This window comes from Dendrobates tinctorius, unplaced genomic scaffold (genome assembly GCF_039654945.1).
Source record: "Dendrobates tinctorius isolate UK_male_01 unplaced genomic scaffold, ASM3965494v1 ptg000223l, whole genome shotgun sequence".
NCBI classification, from domain to species: domain Eukaryota; kingdom Metazoa; phylum Chordata; class Amphibia; order Anura; family Dendrobatidae; genus Dendrobates; species Dendrobates tinctorius.
The window spans coordinates 744,855-767,427 of NW_027361890.1; the positions used below are offsets into that span (position 1 = coordinate 744,855).

Below are 22,573 nucleotides of genomic sequence, written 5' to 3' on the forward strand. Positions count from 1 at the left end.
AACAAATGCATGCAGAGCACCTTAAAATGGCCCCAAATGCTGCCAAAATACATCAAATGAGGGACAGACACCAGGAAAGTGGCCTCAATTCACCCACAGTACAAATTGCTGCAGTGGCATGCTACAATCAGCCAGGCATGAGGTATCGGGGTCTGGGACAGCATTTACAGCTTTCAATTAAACGTCACAGTAAGACGAGGTGGGTGAGGGATCAATGTTGGCCTCCTTTGCTGGGAGCCCTGATACCACATGCAACACCTCTACCTGTTTTCATGCTGAGCCACACTCAGGTGGCACAAATATCAGTTTTTTAGACTACTATTGTCAGAAAAATTCAAAAATAGTAACACAGGTAGTTGAGTCCAAGGAAGTGGAGGCCTTTCGGTCTCGGAGGCCTACTGCTACAGGCAACATGCACGAAGGAGACCCAACCAGGAGTGTTCACATATCCAAAAATTATTGGCAGACACCACCAAAGTGGCATCAAATTCACCACAGTATAGATAGTATAATAGGAACCGACAGGTCTTCCACTACACCCAATCCAGCAGATGGACACCCAACCAGCAAGGTTCACATTTAAACAAATGAGGGCCTGACACCACCAGAGTGGAATAACTGTCACGAGAATAGAATTAGTATAATTGTGAATGACACGTCTTCCACTACAGCTAACCTAGCAGGTATAGACCAACCATGACTATTCACATTTCCACAAATTTGTGTTAACATCAGCAGCAGCCAGAGCAGTCACAGAAGCCACAGTAAAGATATCACAGAGTGCAGTTACGTGACATTAATGCATCACACCAAAAAATGCAATATCACATAGTCCGTACAGTCTGCGATTGGGGTGCAAAAGTCCTTGGAGATCCATGACTTTTCATTTTGACGAAAGTTATGAGGTCTTTCACTTTCAGGGAACAGCTGGCTGCGCTTATCCATCAGGACACCACCAGCAGAGCTGAAGACACGTTCTGAGAGAACGCTGACTGCCGGTCAAGATAAAAACTCCAAAAAGGCACGTGAGGCGAGTTAAGGCCACTTTTTGGAAGATCAAAATCTGAAAGGGTCCAAATGGTGGGCACTGTACTGATTAAGGAGAGTGCCCCTGACTGTGGTGCCTTTCCTCCCCTCCCCTTCCCTTATGGGTTAAAGTTGAACTCGCCCATCCAAGTCATGCTGGGGCGGAGTATTAATGTATGGGGCTAATGGGATTGGGTAGGGTTTAGCACAACCCCTTCCTGGGGTTATATAGCACCAAATCCGTGGCTACCCTCCCTCTTTCCTTCTGACCGGTTCCTGGAGGTGCTTGTCACAAGCACTGTCTGGCGGCATTATGAGTGACCCACTATTGGAGGCATTGCGCCTGCGGGTCTTACAGGAGGGAGAGCCCTGGCTACATGGCGTCCTGGCGGAGATCGGCGCTCACCTGGCGGCCTCGCAGGCCCCGGCCTCTGATGGGGTGCCCGGTCCTGATGCGTCTTCATGGCGCTCTGCTCCGGCCGCCGCCTCCGGGTTGCGGCAGGAACAGCCGGCGGCGGCGGGGTCGCGGGGAGGCAGGCGGTCCGCCCAGGAATCCTGCCCTCCTCTGCGGCTGCGCAACGGTTCGCCGGCGTTGGCCAGGGCTTCCCAGCGACGCGCGGCTGGGCGGAAGTCACCGCCCCCCGACTTCGGTCTGGCGGCGCTGACTTCGCAGGGGCCCCTGTACGTGGAAGAAGCGCGCGAACGAGCAGTGCGGCATCGCGGCGGGGGGGCAGGGAGGTAGTGGCCTCGGGGCGGGTGCCCACGCCGTTAGTAACAGGGGAGAAGGGTTGGGAGCCCAGGGGGGTTAATTGGACCGGGGTGGAGAGAATAATCATGGGGGGTAGGCACAGCGCGACCTCCTCTGCTTCAGCAGGGGAGCAGATTAATGAGCAGCCGGAGCGGCCCTTGGTGCCCAGGGTGGAGGAGCGGGGGCAGGTCTGTGCATCACAGGCACCTGTCGCAGGGGTTAGTCAGACATCCCCTTCTCCGGGGGTGGTGGGTACGCTGAGTGCCGGGGTGCTCGCTCCTGCACCGCATAGAGAGGGGGCTCACGAGGATGTTCGCGGCCCGGCTTCGGCTAGTGCCGTACCCAGTGGTAGCAGGGAAGTTTCCGTGGCTGCTCCTGTAGATGACGGTCCCTTGAGGGGGAGGCGGGACAGGAGTAGACGCCGGAGATCTTCTTCCTCCTCCTCTTATTCTTCATCCCCGCAGTCACGACGCCATGGGCGTCATGCTTCGCAGCGGCGTCATAAAAGATCTAGGCGCTCCGGTCGCAGAGGTTCCTCCCGTGGTCGTCCCCGGTCCTCGAGACGTGGCTATCCATCTTCGTTGTCAGAGGTGTCCAGCGCATCTGCGAGTCCCGAGCATGTTCGTGGTCCTCCTCCCGAGCGTCGGGAGTCGAGGGCTCGTTCAAGGACTTACAGCCTGGTCGAGTCGAGCGCAACCCCTGAGGCTACAAGTTTTGGCATCAACAGTACGGCGGGTTATCCGGGAGCTGGAGTTCCTCCATCTACGGTAGTCCCTCCTCCAACGGTCAATCCGGGTGAGGGTTCCCTATTGGGTTCTTCAAGTATGGATAATGCAGCTATGATATCTGTTTTGAGAGCGTTGATCGGGCAATTGCCCCCCACGGCTGGTACGGCAAAGGAGTGTAATAAGGTGGACGCCCCACTAGCGGGGGTGTATAAGGATACCATGTTCTGCGGGGTTAGTGCGCTGGGATCGCACATAGATGACGACACTAAGAAGAAGATTTGGAGCAATGATTATGTAGATATTTGGTCGTTGGTGTCGGTGGATCAACACACCGTGGACAAGGAAAGGAGGCCGGTTGAGAGGTTTACGGAGAGAGTGCGTCCAAAGGTGGCTAAAACTATGAATAATTGGTTGCAAGCTTTCGCTGTATTGGGTTGCATTATGGGTCAGAAGCACCCGGGCCGCTGCTCCGAGCTGTTTATCTATCAGGATATGATTTATAATTCATACAAGGCTCACGGCGGGTCGGTTTGGTGGAGGTATGATGAGGAATTCAGGAGACGGTTAGCCCTCCATCCAGACATTGGCTGGGGGGTTAAGGCGACCGAGGTGTGGTTGCGTCTCATGATGACGCAGAAGCAGTATCCCTTTCCATCAGCGACTGCTGGACAAGGCTCAACAGGTTCCAGTTCAGTGGTCGTGCGGAGACCCGGTGCCTGTTGGTTGTTCAATGAGGGACACTGTAGGTTCTATGGCCTTTGTAAATTCCGGCATGAGTGTTCGGCCTGTGGAGGCTCCCACCCGGCCTCTAAGTGTTCCCGTCCTGCAGGAAAGCTACCGGTCAAGCCGCAGCAAAATGAGAGAGAGGAAAGACACCGGTGAGCGTAGTCGCGATGGAGCCGTGGCTAGATCGATATCCTAACAAGGAGGCAGCGGGTCAGCTGCGTTTTGGGTTTTCAGAAGGTTTTTTCATTCCGTTTAAGTTGCATAGGTCCCCCGGATTTTCGGTAAATTTGAAGTCTGCTCGCGATCACTCGGATGTTTTGTTGGCGAAGGTTCAGAAGGAGGTAGCACTGGGTAGGATGGCCGGTCCGTTCTTATCCCCGCCTTTTCAGGATTTTACGGTGTCACCTTTGGGAGTGGTCCCGAAAAAAGATCCTGGTTCCTTTCGTTTGATTCATCACTTGTCGTACCCAAAGGGGTTTTCGGTGAATGATGGTATTTCTCCCGACGATGCGTCGGTATCTTATGCATCGTTTGATAGGGCTGTGGCTTTGATTAGGATCGCGGGGGATGGTGCTTGGTTGGCTAAGTCAGATATCGATTCGGCGTTTCGTTTGTTACCTGTGCATCCGGATTGTTTCCATCTGTTGGGTTGTCAGGTAGATGGGGAATTTTATTTTGACATGTGTCTTCCCATGGGATGTTCGATTTCTTGCTATTATTTTGAACTTTTTAGTTCTTTTTTAGAATGGGTTGTGAGTTGGGAGTCGGGAATGCGGTCCGTCACTCATTACCTGGATGATTTCCTTTTTGTTGGCCCGAATTCTTCGGATGTGTGTGATAGGCTTCTTTCCACGTTCAAGTCAATTGCGCAGAAATTCGGTGTTCCTTTGTCACAGGAAAAGACCATTGGACCGGTTCAAATTTTGTCCTTTTTGGGCATCGAAATTGATACGGTAGCAATGGTGTATCGGCTACCCGCTGAAAAGATTCAAAAATTGGTCTCTTTGATTGAGGGTTTCCTGTCAGTTCGAAAGGTTACCCTCTTGCAGATGCAATCACTGTTGGGGTTATTGGTTTTTGCGTGCAGAGTCATGCCGGTGGGCAGGGCGTTTTCACGATGACTGTCATTGGCTACGAAAGGAGCATCCAGCCCACACCACAGGGTGCGGGTTACGAGAGCTATGAAGGCAGATTTGGAGGTGTGGCTTTCTTTTGTACAAACATTCAATGGTCACACTTGCTTCATGTTACCGTGCCGGACGGCGCGGGACTTAAATTTGTTTGCATCGGAGGACGGAGTTGAGGGTTTCATGACAAGATTTGGTCATCGACTGTGTCGCGAGCTTTGGCCAGAGTTTTGGGCCAGGTCGGGTTTTGGCCATGACAGAACCCTTTGCGGGATTTTTCCAATCGTTGTTTCGATTGAGTTGTGGGGTAGTTTGTTGTGCAATCAGGAGATTCAGTTTAAGTCGAGTAACCCTGGGGTAGTTCGCTGTATTAATCATATGTCTTCCTGGTCTCCGCAGGTTTTGGCCCTTCTTCGTAGACTGGCTCTGCTTTGTTTGCAATTCAACATTTGGTTTCGGGCTCGACTGGAACAGGTCTCGGATGGTTTGCTTGCTAACTCTTCTGACTCTTTTGATTCACAGGTTTTCACGGATCTTGGTCACCATGCCCTCCCGGAGGTTTACAGTTGCCCGCCGATTCTGTGGGACGTGATCGGGAACAGTTGATGTCCCTTGTTCGTTCCTCGGTGTCCCAGTCGACGTGGCAAGCGTATGGTAAGGCATGGATGGAGTGGTGCCAGTTGGCGGGTAACAGACCGGTTCAGGTGTGTGAGAATTCGCGATTGCAAGTTACGATTGAGTTCCTGTGTCAGTTGAATAGTAAGGGTTTGTCGGGCGCGTCAGCACAGCAACGTTTGTCTGGTGTTGCTTTTCATTTTCAGTTGTTAGGCTGGTCTGACGTTACGAAATGTTTTATTGTTAGGCAGGCTATGAAGGGTTGGAGGAGGGTCCAGCCTAGTACTGAGTGTCGGCGTCCGGTGTCTCTAGCTCTCCTTAGTCGACTTATAGCAATTGCGGCTCAGGTGTGCAGTTCCGTCTTTGAAGCAGCTCTTGTGTCCACTGCTTTTGGTTTAGCTTTTTTCGGAGCCCTAAGGGTTGGGGAGTTGGTTCCGCGTTCAAAGCTCGATTTGCGGTGTGGTTTGCGGTTTGAGGATGTGTTTTTTTTGGAGGAATCGGTGCGTGTGAGAATTCGTAAATCGAAGACTGATCCGTTGGGTCGGGGTTCTTGGGTTTTGCTGCATGCTGCCAATTCGTCAATGTGTCCGGTCGTGTTGCTTAAAGCATATTTGGTTGTTGGAAAAGGGGGTAGTTTCTTCTTCACGCATGCAGATTACCTACCTTTAACCAGGTATCAATTCCAGACTGTGTTTACCAGATGTTTGAAGGGGCTGGGAGTTCCCGCTGGTGAGTATGGCACTCATTCATTCCGCATTGGGGCCGCTACGGAGGCGGCCAAGGAGGGCCTTCCTGATGCCGAAGTCCAGAGGATAGGGAGATGGAGATCGGCGTGTTTCGCTCGTTCTATTCGTCCGGATTTGTTGTATTATCGTTTTCTTTTCCTGCAGGTTCCGTCAGACCGACTGTCTGGTTGCTGGGACACTCCTATATTTTCTGGGCTGCGCAGCGGGCCGAGTGTCGCCCAGGAGGAAGACATCTGGGATTCCGGGATGTCGTTTTCATGTGGAGAGGCATTAGGGGCTTGCAGTGGCCGCAAGTGTTACCTGAGGTTGTTTCGATCGCGAGAGGAGCTCGGGGGCCGACCATTTTGATCTTACATGCGGGGGGTAACGATCTTTGCTCATATAAGATGGCGGAACTTTTAACTATGATGCGAGCTGACATAGAACGCTTTCATAGTTTTTTTCCAGAATTGGTGCTAGTGTGGTCTGAGATTGTTCCGAGGGCGGTGTGGCAAGGGGCTCGTGATGGGATGGCAGTCGAGCGCACGAGGAGGTCAATCAATGCCCGTGTTTCTAGGTTTGTACGCGAGAGGTTTGGTGTGGTCATTCGACACAGGCAACTGGAAGGGGATAACAGTGCCCTGCTAAGGCCTGACGGGGTTCATCTGAATGACATTGGGCTCGATATTTTCTTATCCGGTCTGCAAGATGGAGTAGAGCAAGCTCTGCTATTGATGGGTGGGGGTCGGAGTCCTGTTTAAAAACAGGATCCTCCGTGGCGGTGAAACAAGGATTGGCACAAAGTTACGGCTCGCTGGCCGACTTGCCTGCGAATACAGAGCAGGGCATTTGGTGGCGAGCGCGTTTTTAAGAGAAGTAAAGTGCCTTTAAAATGGTTGTTAAGAAAACATTCAATAAAGCTGTGACCGACCTTCACCCATCATTTGGTTTCTGAGTCTGTTTATTATGGTTAAGTGGGGCAGAGGAAATGCCATTGGGGTTTTAACCCTGGGTCACAACAGTCTCTTCCCTGATGGTATTGATATTCAGTTTTAGATACTCCTCCACCATCCTCTCCATTTGTTCACCACATGTAAGACTTGGACTCTGTTGTGCTGGTGCACAGGCTAGTTTAAAAAAGTGTCAAAGGATGCACAGAAATTGCTTATTCCACTTACACCATTGCTGCTGCTGCTAATGTTTTGACATTGACAATTGACGTGCTGGAGGTTGGAAGTCTGGAGCTGCCATGCGAACTGTGTGCTTCACTGCTGTCTTGGGGAAAAGCTCTCTTAAGGTTGTGTAAAAGGGTGTTTCGATACTCCAGCATTCGCAGGTCCTTTTCCAGGGCAGGAAGCATGTGGCAAAATTTGGTTTTATAATGTGGATCTAAGAGTGGCAACCCAGTAGTCAGCATTATTCCTAATCATAACCATACGGGGATCATGTTGCAGATAGTGAAGCAAAAAGGCACTCATATGTCGGGCTCTACCATGAGGTCCAAGCCCATGCTGTGTTGGCAGCTGGGTAGCAATGAGGCTCCTAACCTCCGTCCCCTCCCGCAAACCACAAACAACAGAGAGGGGGGGATTATTCTCTTCATCTGACAGTAGCTTGCCCATCACATCTTCCTCCTCCATTTTTTCCTCGGATCTTGCACCTTCAATAACAGTTTGCTATCACCAGCCCCCCTCGATCGCAGTAATCCACCCTCCCTTGGCACCCGCTTGTGTGACGACAGTCTGGATCTATATTGTAATCCCTTCTGCATCCTCTTCTGCTTCCTCCTCTTCTTCTGGGACCACCATCTCCTCCCGCAGGCTCTTCAAAGTCTGCTCCAGCATATAGATGACCGAAATAATGATGCTGATGATGGCAGTGCCAGGACTAACCATCTTAGTAGCCATTTCAAAACTGTGCAAAAGGGAGCAGAGGTCCTTAATCTGTGCCCACTCTGTAAACATGATATGCACCATGTCTGGACTGTGTTGGTCCAGGCTATACGACAAGACATACTGCGTCAGGGCTCGTTGCTGCTGCCACAGTTGCTGTGACATGTGCAAAATGGAATTCCACTATGTCGGCACATCGCATATCAACCTGTTAACTGGCATGGACAAAGACCTCTGTATCAATGCAAGTCGATGACCTGAGGGGTACAAATGGTGGAAAGGAGCACACAGCTTACATGTTTTCTGGAGAAAACGCTGTACCACCAGGTAGAGTACGTTAGCCATGCAAGGCACGTGTGTGATCTTGCCTCGCCATAGTGCCATCACCTAGTTCGCACAGATATCAGACACGGCCTTCCCTGGATGCAGGTTCAGTGGAGACAGCCATTGATCAAACTAGCCTGGAGAGCTATCCACAACTCTTCAGCTGTATGACTGCAATCTCCAAGGCATATTAATTTTAATACTGCCTGATTGCGGTGAGCCATGGCTGCGCAGTACGGAGGTGGTGGGGATTCACTCTGCACTGTTGGACCGTGTGTCTCATTAAGGCAGAGGTTGAGGCCCTAGAGGAGAGGAGGAGGCAGAAGCAGTGGAGAAAGTGTTAAATGTAGAGGTTTGTCCTGCAAACCTTGAGGATTCCAAGACTTGTGGAGCAGCGCCTGCCCCCACAGCCACCAGAGTCACCCAGTGCCCAGTCAGCAAGATGTAATGCCCTTTGCTATGCTTACTCATCCAAGCGTCTGAGGTGAAAGGCACCCTGGCAGACAGAGATTTAGTCAAGTAACGGGTGATGTTGTCTGCGACATGCTGATGTAGTGCAGGCACAGCTTTCTTGGAATAGTAATGGCGACTGGGCAATTGGTACTGGGGGACTGCGACGGCCATCAGCTTTCGTTAACTGTATGTATCTACCAGGCAGAAAGGCAGCAGTTCTGAGGCCAACAGATTGGAGATGGTGGAATTCAATCTCTTAGTTTTGTCATGAGTAGGAGGAAGCAATCTTTTACGTGACCACAACTGCAGAATGGTGGGCTGGCTGCAGTGCTGAGAGAGGGCGGAATTCGGTGAAATGGACAAACTGCTGGACTGTGAGAGGTGCAGGCTGAGATGTTACAGTGGATTGGGAAAGTTGTGGGGTGCTCGTTCTCTGAGATCGGTCAAAAACAGCAGGTATGTCCATTTCCGTATCTGCGACAAACGGCGCAATATAACCTCCTAGTCTTCCTCCTCAGATGACCTACTCAGCTGTGTCCCTCTATGTTCACTTCAACTGGGATCTAACACATCATCATCCGCTGTGTTATCACATTCTTCGCCCTTGGAGTCACCCTCCTCCTCTTCCTGCCCTGACAGCACATTACAGTCCACATGGGCCTCAGATATCTGAGTCTCATCAGGATCACCTCCCGCCAGGGGTTAACATCTGATGACCAGGGTTAGGATGCTGTTCAGACCCTACTTCATCCTGCTCTGGATCCAAGCTTAAAAAAATTTGGGTATTGGTGCAGATTTCCTCCTCTTGACTGTGATGCTTTTGAGTACACTTCTAATGACCATGTCATAGAATGTGTGAATAGCTCTTCAGACTCACTCACCCATCTGTGGTTCTGTACAGTCAGTTGTACGGTTGGAGAGTAGGGATACAGGGGGAAGCAAGGGGAATTTGGGTTCCACCTCTGTGGACTGTACTGGGTGTGATGTTGAGGAAGAGGAGGAGAGGCCACTTGAAGCTGCGCTTGCCATCCACTCAAGCACATGCTCTTTCTGGGTCTCATCAGCAAGGCATATTGCTGTGCATCTGCCAAAGAAAGGTAGTGGAGTAGCCAGTCCAGTAACAGAAGTTGTCAGTTGTCTTTGCATAGGACGTGACATTGGTTCACTAGTGCTTTCACAAACATTACCACCTATCCCATGTACACCTTGAACACCAAGCCTAATTCCCCTTCCACCATGGTTTCGCATGTTGCTCAGATAGTGTGGTAGGAACACAGTATTACCAACAAAAAAATAGATTTTAAACTCGTCACCACCTCTGCAAACAGCTGAATTTCTACAACGGTAAAGGCCAAGGTGAAATATGGCATGCTGGATCGTGTTAGTAACAGAAGAAAGAATTGTTTGAGTGTTGATGAGGCCTGTGACATTGTGATACTGTAAGGGTTGGCCATGACTATAGTCGTGGCAAGAGACACTAAAGCATCAGTGTCCAGGCCTTCCCTAACAGAAAAGTTCAATCCACTGTTTGATGTACCTGTGTCTCCAGGTTAGGGTTCCCCTGGGCACTTCCCAAGCGGCGATTGCCCCTCTCCGAGGCGACTCCCAATAACTGAGACACAGTCCATGGTAACTTGAATGGTTTCTTTGCTGAGAACTTCACACAATATATCCACAGTTGGCACATCATTGATATTACATCCATCTTTACTTGCTTCCTCAGCTTTCCCTACTTTGCTGACACTTCTATAAGGCATGTACCCTGACCACACCGCCTTAAACTGCTTCCCAGCTTCTTCCTGGCCTAACCTTGCCATGATGACAATTCCTTCTGCCTGTTTCGCCCCACACTTGAAATCATCCACCACCTGGTTTAGTTGCCTCTGGAAAAGCATCCGACCCATCTGTATTGCTCCCTGTGAAGTTACAGCATCCTTCTGTTCCTCACTCCGTCCGACTCCCGGCCTAAGAGCGTCCGCCCAGGCTACGAGTCGCCATATATTGCTACTGTTCTGGCTCACTGTCTTGATGCCCAATAGCCGTGGATAACATACAACATATTTACAGCAAATGGTAATACATACTGTATAGGCATGGCAATACCATTGATTTTGGGTGGTAATACATGACGACATGTAGCAGTACCACCGGATTATTATAAAAACATTAAGAACACTGAAGGAGGAAGAGTACAGCAATAGTATCATACCACCCCCTTACAATAAAGTGGGCTGTCTAACTTTTTGAAGCTGAAAAATTATAAAGATTTTTTTTTTTTTAATGTGCCTTAGGTCTGCAGTTTCATATCACCACAACACTAAATTACAAGGTGGGATACAGCAAGCTGTTTCACATTTAGTTAGTGTAAAAATATTATTTAGAATGCTATACTCGTGCATGGAGCACAATAGAAGCAGTGCACAACACACTTGTAGGACATGTGGCCTGCTGGCTTTGTCTGTGCACCTCAGTAATGGGCAAAAAAATAAATAGTGCTGAAAGGTAAATTTAACAGCCACAATGGACACTAGCTAGCTACACTATCTGACTGATATACAACCACCTAGCTAACTAGCTAAAATCTTGCTGCTAACAGTGCCAGCATCAGGAGCAGCCTCTCTGCGCTGTTACAGTGTCAAAATGGTGCTAAAACAAGATGTCTGCTATTTATATGGAGAGGGACATGTGATTTCAGCAGCCAATGACACCAAGTCGTTGTATAAGGACATTGTGGGTATTTCCTGAGCCCTGATTGGCTAGATGTAATGTGCACACATAAAGTAGGGAAAACATTGACTGTTTACAAGAACGCCACATCTCTGAGCTCTGCCAACCCCCTCTCCTTATCAAACATGTGCCAAACGCTCATGATACACCGCCATTATCGTTGCTAAAGTGTTGAAAATACTTTTGTGGCAGCGCATATATTTTCCCGCACTTTTACCGAATGTTAACGATTTTTATAAAATTTTGCTCGTGTTTCCAATCACGAATCCGAATGTGCCATATTTGTTCCGAATGTATGTTTGGCGATGGTTTTCCGAACAAATTAGCGCCTCAGTACACACCACACAAATTACTTATTACTGGGTTAGTAATGGAGGTGTCTGACATCTCTCCTTTACCAACATCAGGTCTTGACACCAGCTGTGATTTTTGACAAACCCCATTATCACTGCATCAGGGCAACCAGGAAGAGCAAGGAAAAACTCCAGAATTGTCGTATCCAATGCGATGCGCCACTTCTGGCACAGCTATGGGCTTGCATTTTTAGGCTGGCAAGGGGTCAATATCGAAGGACCTACCCAGCCTGATAATATGAGCTCACAACTGTTTGCTTTACCTTTGCTGGTTATGAAAAATAGGGGGGCACCCATGTAGTTTTACTTAATTTGCTTAATACATGTACAGTAAACTACACACTCAAGGCACTAATCATATATCTCACCAATATCTATCATCTTCCTTTATCTTTGCACAAGTTGTTTTTATTAAATTTTATTGACATACTTAAGTGACGATTACATGCGTTTCTGATGCGGTACGCTGCGTAAACACACTAAAAACGCAAGCATTGTTTTTCTTTTTTACCTGCAAATTTTCCATTTCTAATGCTATTCTATGGGGACATTCTGCACAGAAAACTCAGCACACCCGCAAGAGAAATTGACATGGTGCAGATTAAAAAAAAAAAATGCACCTCAAGGAAAATTAAGCGACACAGTGGACATAAGATTTCTATAAATCTCATACACTTTGCCGATACTGTAAAATGCTGCATTGTGATGCAGCAAATTACATAGCTTAAAAATTGTGATAAAAGCTCATTGTGATAAAGTAGCCTTAAAGCGAAATTAAAATTTGACTTTTGGGTTTTTAGAAGTGATGAAAAAAAAAGTGCAAAGATGCAATGTAGTAAAATAAAGATCTGTTTGCCTGTTAATTCCCCACACTGTTCTGGTCCTGCAGATCCAGTACTTCCTGCTGGAGTCAAGTACACACAGTCCATCAGGGACTTGCCTTGTTGATCTCAGTCAATATACCACTGAGGCCAATGATTGGCTGCACCAGTTATATGTCACCCTGTCATTTCTTTAGCCTCGGTACACAAGGGCAGCAGAGAAACACAGAGCTACTTTACTGGAATTTGTAGTGCATTGAGTCAATTAAGCCTTTTTTATTGTTTATCACATTCCCCATCTCCACTTTTTTATGCACAATCATAAAATACTTTAAGGCTATGTGCACACGTTACGGAATTCCCGCGGAAGTTACCGTGGGAGTTCCGGAATTCCATTCCGCTGGAAAACCGCATTTTATATTCCCATGATTTTCCCGCAGAAAAACTAGCGATTTGCAAGCGTAATTAGCTTGCAGAATGCTAGCATTTTCCAAGCAATCTGTAGCATGGCTTGGAAAACTGATTGACAGGTTGGTCACACTCGTCAAACATAGTGTTTGACAAGTGTGACCAACTTTTTACTGTTGATGCTGCCTGTGCGGCATCAGTAGTAAAAAATATAATGTTAAAAAAATAAGAAAAAAATAAAAAATCGTGTTTTTCTCACTTTCGGCGTCCCACGCAGCCTTCCAGATCATCGCGATGCTGCCGGCAGGTCCCGTTCACAGTGATACATTGCGACAATGACTTTTGATGACATTGCGGTCTCGTGAGACCGCTACGGTGTCGCGAGACCACGACGTCACCAAAGGTAATTTTCGCAATGCATTACTGGGAACGGAACCAGCCGGGAGGATCAGGAAGCATGGGGACGCTGCGAGGGACATCGGAAGGTGAGAATATGACGATTTTTTTATTTATTTCTATTTTTTACAGGGATATGGTACCCAGAGTCCGGAGGAGAATCTCCTCTCCTCCAGACTGTGGGTACCATCCGCAAATGTTCTGCTTACTTTTTGCATGGTGGGCACAGTCACATGCAGAAAGTAAGCAGAACAAGGCATTCCTATGTGCGCGGGATCGCCGCGATTCCGCAAAATTAATGAGCATGCTGCGTATTTCTGCGCCAAGCGATTCCGCTGCGGGAAAATCCGCAGCATTAGCACAGCATTGCTGAATCCCATAGGAATGCATGGGATGCTGTTTTTTTGCGTTTTCGCAGCAAAATCGCGTGGTAAAAATCTCTGCGAAAACGAGAAAAAAAATGCAACGTGTGAGCGCAGCCTAACAGTCAGATTTTGGACTTTGCAGATTTTCTTGCTCTACTAACTATGCATACAGTACATCTTTGGATGAAATCACTTAAGTGGGTCTGAATGTTTATACTAATATCTTTGGGTGTAGAATATAGGAATAGAACAATGAATAGTGATAAATAACCAGGACAATTTCCCTCATCTTCCAACATTACCATCTCTTAAGGGGATTGTCTGGCCTTAAGGTACTGTCACACTTAGCGATGTACCAGCGATCCCGACCAGCGATATGACGCGGTCAGGATCGCTGGTACATCGCTAAGTGGTCGCTAGTGAACTGCCACACAGGCAGATCTCACGAGCGACATCGCTGGGGACGGGGGTCGCTACTTACCTGTCACACTAGGAGATCCTGCGTCCTCCTGCCCGGCTCGTCGCTCGTCTCTCCACAGGAAGCGCCGCAGGAAGCTGACAACGAGAAACAGTCCAGGACGTTCTCGCGTGATCAGCGATAACCAGCGGGGGAGCGGGTCGTAGGTAAGTATCAGACATAGCGATATCGCTAGCAATATCGCTGTAACGTCACAAGTTATAGCGATATTGCTAGCGATATCGCTTATTGTGACAGTACCTTTATGCCACAAGTCTGCGGCCATATGATCGCATATTACTAGTCACATTATGACTAGACGTGTCTGGCTTTGTTGAATACACTTGCACTGAGCGAAGCCACACAAGTCTAGTTGGCATGTGACTGCATTTATGTAAATTCCATATTTGCAATCATGTGCCCACCCTCGGAGAATCCTCACAATGCGCAGTGCACGCATACATCAGGGTCTACAAATTAGAATATTTTGCTACAGTACATTCCATAGAGTTATGCCTTCACATGCTTTTATTGTTAATGCAAGCTCATTAGTGACCAACAAGCATTACCAATAATGACATGAAGTCACATTTAGACCTGCTTAGCAGCATTACTAGGATGAACGTCATTTTATTAGAGGTTTGTCCTTTTTGTGAAGATTTAAACAGAGTAAGATAACTTACCAATTTTTTTAAGTACAGGACAGAGAAATATACTGCAACAATATGGTCTATGTTAAACTAAATTGTGATCTGCATCAATTTTCTATACAAGGGGCAAGTTCTATATTGTTGCTCTATGCAATCATACATCCATATCCACTGCTATTTTTTGACTTGCCTCTTTAAATACCACAAAATGAGAATGACACCAAGACCCTACTTTTGAATGATTAAACAGACCCCCTCTTGCATGGATTTCATTTTCATTCATTGATTTCATAGCAACCAATGGAAATCAGTAAGAGAAGGGCTGGTCGAAGGTCAAAGGCAGAAGTCGACAGTATAAAGTAAATGTAAAAAAGCCACGTGAGGTGGTGAATTTTGAGGATCTGTATTACCTGGCTCCGCTCACCAAAAAGAACCAGCAATTTGGGATGAACACTCATTTTAGATTAAATTAACGCCATTAAAATCGTGCCCACCAGCGGCTTAAACTGAGTTTGGTTCGGTGGGTTACCCGTAGGGGCCATTTAGTAAATTTAGTGTCTCGGTGACCAGCAGGGAGCCAGCTTTTTGTCTGATTGCCTACAGAACCCCAGTTCAACTTAGTGATGGGTCGTTCGCAACCAAAGAGGTTGCATAGGTTCTTAAAAAGAAAAAATAATAAAAATAAATAACAAAAATATTCTGCTTTTTACTGACCATACTTAGTCCTATTCTTGCCCCATAATTACTGGCAGAGGCATTTAATGTAAAGCCCTGAATAAGAGGACTTGGGGCTATTAACTTAGCAGACTGGGAGTTTAAGTTCAGCAATATTTTAGCACTGTAGTTGGTGTCTACATCTACTGAAGGGTACCAGCCCAGTGTGCAGATCATCATGGGAGACTCCATCTGTAGAATGCTCAGTAATATTATAACATGCTAATAAAACAAACATTTCTATGTAACAGCCATTGTCCATCAGTATAAGGGACTTAATTGCAGTTGCATATAAATCAGAGTTTTTGCAATCTTTGTCTTCCAAGATGCCTGAACATTTATATTTCTTCAGATAATCCAGTGTGCATTAAGGTTTACCTGTTCATAAACATTCATAGGATTGTCACTATGGTATGTCCAATAAAGAAATGAGCTATACAAATAGATACTTACTTGACGAACGTCCTCCCATGATGGTGAACTGATCAACTGACTGGATCTTGCCTCTGTATATTGGTCTTATAGCCCAAACCACAACACCCCTCCAGGATCATCCTTTAAAAACATTTAAATGAGATGGGAACGGCTCACCTTAATCATTTTAAGTCTTGTCTTAGGATTTCGCAAGGTTGGGTGTGTGCGGCATAAGGCTTGACAAAGTTTATGTCAATTTTGATTACTCAGAGAAAGTCATTAATTATTGAGGCGGCTTCAACAAGGCAAAAGATGGAATGGACAGGGGCAATATATGCCCATCTCTATTACCATTAAAGTCAATGGAAATTGCAGAAATAGGTCAGAGGGCTCAGCAAGAGGAGAGACCCATGCACACCATTCCCATTACTCATTGCCTGGATAGAGTGACCAAGAGACTGAGCCCATGTTCGTTCACCTAACTCACATGCTAAAAGTTTCACTAGAATGGTACTGCACTTAAATACACTGCTCAAAAAAATAAAGGGAACACTTAAACAACAGAATATAACTGCAAGTAACAATAAAAACACTAGCGCTAGTCCACTTGAAAATGTGTAAAAGATCCCAGAAGCAGCTGGTGAAAAACAGGCTCTGTGCCTGTTAAAAAGAGCTGAATCAGAAATTGGAAAGGATTCACCGCGCTGAGAAATTAAAAATCCGATTACACGGATACTCACTTAATGGTGTGGGAAGGAACCCAAGGTCAGAGGTGATTCTTGATGTCAGGGGTGCTTCACTCTGTTTGGTGATCCGTATATAGGAAAAACTGCTGGATAAAGTAGTAAGAATTTTTAGGATTGTACTGACCAATAGAAAAGGTTGCTAGCTGCTACCTGGACAGATGGTACTCACTTGAGTATGTCCAGGTCCAATGATGAATGATACCGATGTCAGATTTAGGTGATTGTAGATTCAGAATAATCTAATTCTAACTGGGGATATAGCAGTGACAGTAAGAAGTAACAAACTTGTCATTGTTACTTCTTACTGTGACTGCTATATCCCCAATTAGAATTAGATTATTCTGGATCTAAAAATCACCTAAATCTGACATCGGTATCATTCTTCTTTAGACCTGGACATACTCAAGTGAGTACCATCTGTCCAGGTAGCAGCTACCTTTTCTATTGGTCAGTACAATCCTAAAAATTCTTACTACTTTATCCAGCAGTTTTTCCTATATACGGATCACCAAACAGAGTGAAGCACCCCTGACATCAAGAATCACCTCTGACCTTGGGTTCCTTCCCACACCATTAATGAGTATCCGTGTAATCGGATTTTTAATTTCTCAGTTAGCGCCGTGAATCCTTTCCAATTTCAGAATATAACTCCAAGTAAATGAAACTTTTGTGAAATCAAACTGTCCACTTAGGAAGCAACACTCTTTAACCTTCAATTTCACATGCTGTTGTGCAAATGGAAGACAACAGATGGAACTCATTGGCAATTATCAAGACACCCTCAATAAAGGAGTGGTTCTGCAGGTGGGGACCACAGACCACATCTCAGTACCAATGCTTTCTGGCTGATTTTTTGGTCACTTTTGAATGTTGGTTGTGCTTTCACACTCGTGGTAGCATGAGACAGACTCTACAACCCACACAGGTGGCTCAGGTAGTGCAGCTCATCCTGGATGGCACATCAATGCGAGCTGTGGCAAGAAGGTTTGCTGTGTCTGTCAGCGTAGTGTCCAGAGGCTGGAGGCGCTACCAGGAGACAGGCCAGTACACCAAGAGATGTGGAGGGGGCCGTAGGAGGGCAACAATCCAACAGCAGGACCGCTACCTCCACCTTTGTACAAGGATGAACAGGAGGAGCACTGCCAGAACCCTGCAAAATGACCTCCAGTGGGCCACAAATGTGCATGTGTCTGCACAAACGGTTAGAAACCAACTCCATGAAGATGGTGTGAGGGCCTGACATACACAGATGGGGGTTGTGCTCACAGCCTAACACCGTGCAGGTCGCTGGGCATGTGCCACATAACACCAGGATTGGCAAATTCGCCACTGGCGCCCAGTGCTCCTCACAGATGAAAGCAGGTTCACACTGAGCACAAGTGGCAGACTTGATAGAGACTGGAGATGCTGTGGAGAGCGATCTGCTGCCTGCAACATCCTTCAGCATGACCAGTTTGGCAGTGGGTCAGTTATGGTGTGGGGTGGCATTTCTTTGGAGGGCCACACAGTGTTGGGCTGTGAGCACAACCCCCATCTGTGGACGTCGGGCACTCAGGCCATCCTCATGGAGTCGGTTTCTAACTGTTTGTGCAGACACATGCACATTTGTGGCCTGCTGGAGGTCATTTTGCAGGGCTCTGGCAGTGCTCCTCCTGTTCCTCCATGCACAAAGGCTGAGGCAGTGGGCCTGCTGCTGGGTTGTTGCCCTCCTACAGCCCCCTCTGCGTCTCCTGGTGTACCAACATTCAAAAGTGACCAAAACATCAGCCAGAAAGCATTGGTACTGAGATGTGGTCTGTGGTCCCCACCTCCAGAATCACTCATTTATCGAGCATGTCTTGATAATTGCCAATAAGTTCCATCTGTTGTCTATTCCATTAGCACAACAGCATGTGAAATTGATTGTCAATCATTGTTGCTTCCTAAGTGGACAGTTTGTTTTCACAGAAATTTCATTTACTTGGAGTTATATTCTGTTGTTTAAGTGTTCCCTTTATTTTTTTGAGCAGTGTGTATGTCACATAATTAATAAGTTTAGTTTTTGCAAAACACTGCTGGCAAATTGGAATACCCTTTTCGGTCATTTCTCCATCACATTGATTACCTATCCATTAGCTAAGTGATAATTTGATTAGTGTACGCTTTAAGGCCCCGTCACACATGACGATTTACCAGCGATCCCAACAACGATATCTATGTGTCAGGATCACTGGTAAGTTGCTATGTGATCGCTGGTGAGCTGTCAAACAGACAGCTTCACCAGCGATTAGCACAGCGATGCGGAGCGCGCGGCATCGCTATGTTCTGTTAGTTACCAGCGCGCTGATGCAGGAAGCTGGTAACTAACGTACACATCGGGTATCCAAGAGACGTGCGTCCCTTGGATACCCGATGTGTACGTTAGTTACCAGGTACCTGCATCAGCGCGCTTGGTAACTAACTGAACGATCCTCCCACAATCCTCCGCGCACTGCAGGGGGCGTAACCAGAAGATCCCGGGGAAATTCAGAGGCCCGTTTGCACCGCTGCGCCTGGTACCATGGCAACTACCAGCACAACCGGGGCCCCCCAGGGGCCAGCCGCGCGGCCCAGTGCATGCGTCCATTCCCGGGGGTGGGGGTGTATAGCACAGGCTGGTGCTATACACCCGAGGGAGCAGAAGTCACAGCCTGCCCACCAGGCCTGCATCAGTGCGCTTGGTAACTAATGTACACATCGGGTATCCAAGGGACATACAACTCCAGAAACATGGACATGTAAACACACAATACGCAGGGACATTGCTAGGGTCCTTAAAGATCAAGGGCCCAAGCCCCAAAGTGAATGTTGCCCCATAAGACCAACCTTTAGCCATTTAAAATAGCATGTATATATAATTACAGTATACCACTGTTGCTACCCAAAAACACACAATGTAAAGACCAATATGATCAATATTACTACTATAAAAGGCCAAAACAATACGCCTGCACAATGCCCACTCTACTATCACCACCACACCGCGAATACATAATATAATATGACCATTACCTCTAAATAACAAAACACTCTATTCAAAGACCAATGACACCATATCATATGACATCATATGACACCACCATACACCTCATACTACATAATGACCAAAACACATTAAGCTGTTACTAAATAAATAAAAAAATAAATAACCCAAAAGCTACTAAAAAGAGCACTAGTCCCATCTTACAGGAACCCTATATTGGTAGATACCAGTCCTGCAGAACACACACATGATTACAGTCAGGGCTGCCACTAGGAATTTCGTGGCCCCATACTGGCAAAATTTCCGGGCCCCCTTTAGACTCCATCCAGGCTCCACCCCAGTTCCGCCTCCACACCTCGAGCCTTCCACAGTCCCACTGCCCGCTGTTGGAAAAACTCATCTTCTGCACCACGTCCTCACCAATCTGATATTAACAGTTCCCAACAAACATCAGATCACATACATAACCAGCAGCTTTTGTTTTGGCCAAAAGAATTTTTAAGCCACCACCACAACAAGCTAGACTCTTTTGGCCAGGCCATATTATACTCTTACTTATTAAACATTTCATAAAATATCCAGTACTCTTTATTTTTATTTATTTTTCTTTAAGGGAATGAGTCGCATATATTTTTTAGAATGACCATTAATACCACATACAAGGGACAAAAAGCATCACACCATGACCAGACCATATGTTACCACCACATAGCGACCGAATAATACCATATATAAGGAACAAATACCTACATACCATGACCAGACCACATATTACCATCACATAGTGACCAAATACCACATACAGGGAGAAATAACGCCACACCATAACCAGATCACATACTACCACCATATAGTGACCGAATACTACAATACAGATCATTAATAAAAAAAACACAACACTAATGCCATTATACACAGGAGCTTTGTATATAGTGTCAGTGTACAGGTAATACAATGATCACCAGTGACATTATACACAGGAACTCTGTATACAGTGTATAGTGTACAGGTAATACAGTGATCACCGGAGACATTATACACAGGAGCTCTGCATATAGTGTCAGTGTACAGGTAATACAGTGATCACCAGTGACATTATACACAGGAGCTCTGTACATAGTGTCAGTGTACAGGTAATACAGGGATCACCAGTGACATTATACACAGGAGTTCTGTATATAGTGTATAAAATACAGGTAATACAGTGATCACCATTGACATTATACACAGGAGCTCTGTATATAGTGTCAGTATACAGGTAATACAGAGATCATCAGTGACATTATACACTGGAGCTCTGTATATAGTTTCAGTGTGCAGGTAATACAGTGATCACTAGTGACATTATACACAGGAGCGCTATATATGGTACATAGTGTACAGGTAATACAGCGATCACCAATGACATTATACACAGGAGCTCTGTATATAGTGTCAGTATACAGGTAATACAGAGATCACCAGTGACATTATACACAGGAGCTCTGTATATAATGTCAGTGCACAGGTAATACAGTGATCACCAGTGACATTATACACAGGAGCGCTGTATATAGTGTACAGGTAATACATCTATCACCAGTGACATTATACACAGGAGCTCTACATATAGTGTCAGTATACAGGTAATACAGAGATCACCAGTGACATTAGACACTGGAGCTCTGTATACAGTGTATAGTGTACAGGTAATACAGAGATCACCAGTGACATTATACACAGGAGCTCTGTATATAGTGTCAGTATACAGGTAATACAGAGATCACCAGTGACATTATACACAGGAGCTCTGTATATAATGTCAGTGCACAGGTAATACAGTGATCACCAGTGACATTATACACAGGAGCGCTGTATATAGTGTACAGGTAATACATCTATCACCAGTGACATTATACACAGGAGCTCTACATATAGTGTCAGTATACAGGTAATACAGAGATCACCAGTGACATTAGACACTGGAGCTCTGTATACAGTGTATAGTGTACAGGTAATACAGCGATCACCAGTGACATAGAATCATAGAATCATAGAATTGAAAAGGACCTCCTGGGCCATCTGGTCCAACCCCCTGCTCAAAGCAGGATTCGCTAAATCATCCCAGTCAGATATCTGTCCAGCCTCTGTTTGAAGACTTCCATTGAAGGAGAACTCACCACTTCTCGAGGCAGCCTGTTCCACTCATTGATCACTCTGTCAAAAAGTTTTTTCTAATATCTAATCAGTGTCTCCTCCCATTCAGTTTCATCCCATTGCTTCTAGTCTTTCCTTGTGCAAGTGAGAATAAAGATGATCCTTCTACAATGTGACAGCCCTTTAGATATTTGTAAACAGCTATTAAGTCTCCTCTCAGTCTTCTCTTTTGCAAACTAAACATTCCCAAATCCTGCAACCTTTCCTCATAAGACAGGGTTTGCAGACCGATCACCATTCTGGTCGCTCTTTTCTGAACTTGCTCCAGTTTGTTGATGTATTTTTTAAAATGTGGTGCCCAAAACTGGACACAGTATTCCAGATGAGGTCTGACCAAAGCGGAGTACCTCTGTATACAGTGCACAGTGAACAGGTTATAGTGTATAGTGTCAGTGTACAGGTAGCACACTGACTCACCAGTGAGGTCTCCAGCTGAAGTCCCTCATCTTTGCTTTTCTTTTTTATGCAGCGCAGACCTCCATCATTTCTTTCAGCCAGGACTCATCTCTGCATATAATAACAAACAGTTACCTAGTACACTATAGGAACAAAAAAGCGAAAATAGGGTCTTATCCGGGTTGATATTAAAAATATGAAAGAAATTCCCTCACCTATTGCAGGAGAGATCAGGCATGAACAATTAATAGTCAGCTGCTGCACGTCAAAAGGTCAAACAAGTGACCGCTGATATAACAATTGTTATGGAACTCATTTATGGACTTCCATGTGCTGCTTGACAAAATACAGGATTCCAATTATGGTGGAAGATTAATCATTTATTTCCAACGCGTTTCAAAGTAAGAACTACTTCCTCAGGGGATGACAAACATAAGCAGATAGCGTTGTCTCAAGACTATATACACTCCATATTGGAAAATTGGCACCAATAGTCACATGTTCTTTTGCAAGAGGTCAAAGTTCAAACATATAGAACAACAAAATCATTAATCTTTACCTGATA

General features: G+C 46.2%; 1 protein-coding gene across 2 annotated transcripts in view; it reads right to left on the reverse strand.

Annotated features, from left to right (window-relative positions):
- LOC141059037 (protein-glutamine gamma-glutamyltransferase E-like) overlaps window positions 1–15,845 on the reverse strand; it is a 118,354-nt gene extending 102,509 nt beyond the window's left edge. For both annotated transcript variants that reach the window (XM_073555246.1, XM_073555245.1), the window contains exon 1: window positions 15,709–15,845. In XM_073555246.1, coding sequence (XP_073411347.1) covers window positions 15,709–15,727 — 19 coding nt within the window. In that variant the 5' untranslated portion in view covers window positions 15,728–15,845. The remainder of the gene's footprint in view (window positions 1–15,708) is intronic.
- Between the last annotated feature and the right edge of the window lie 6,728 nt (window positions 15,846–22,573).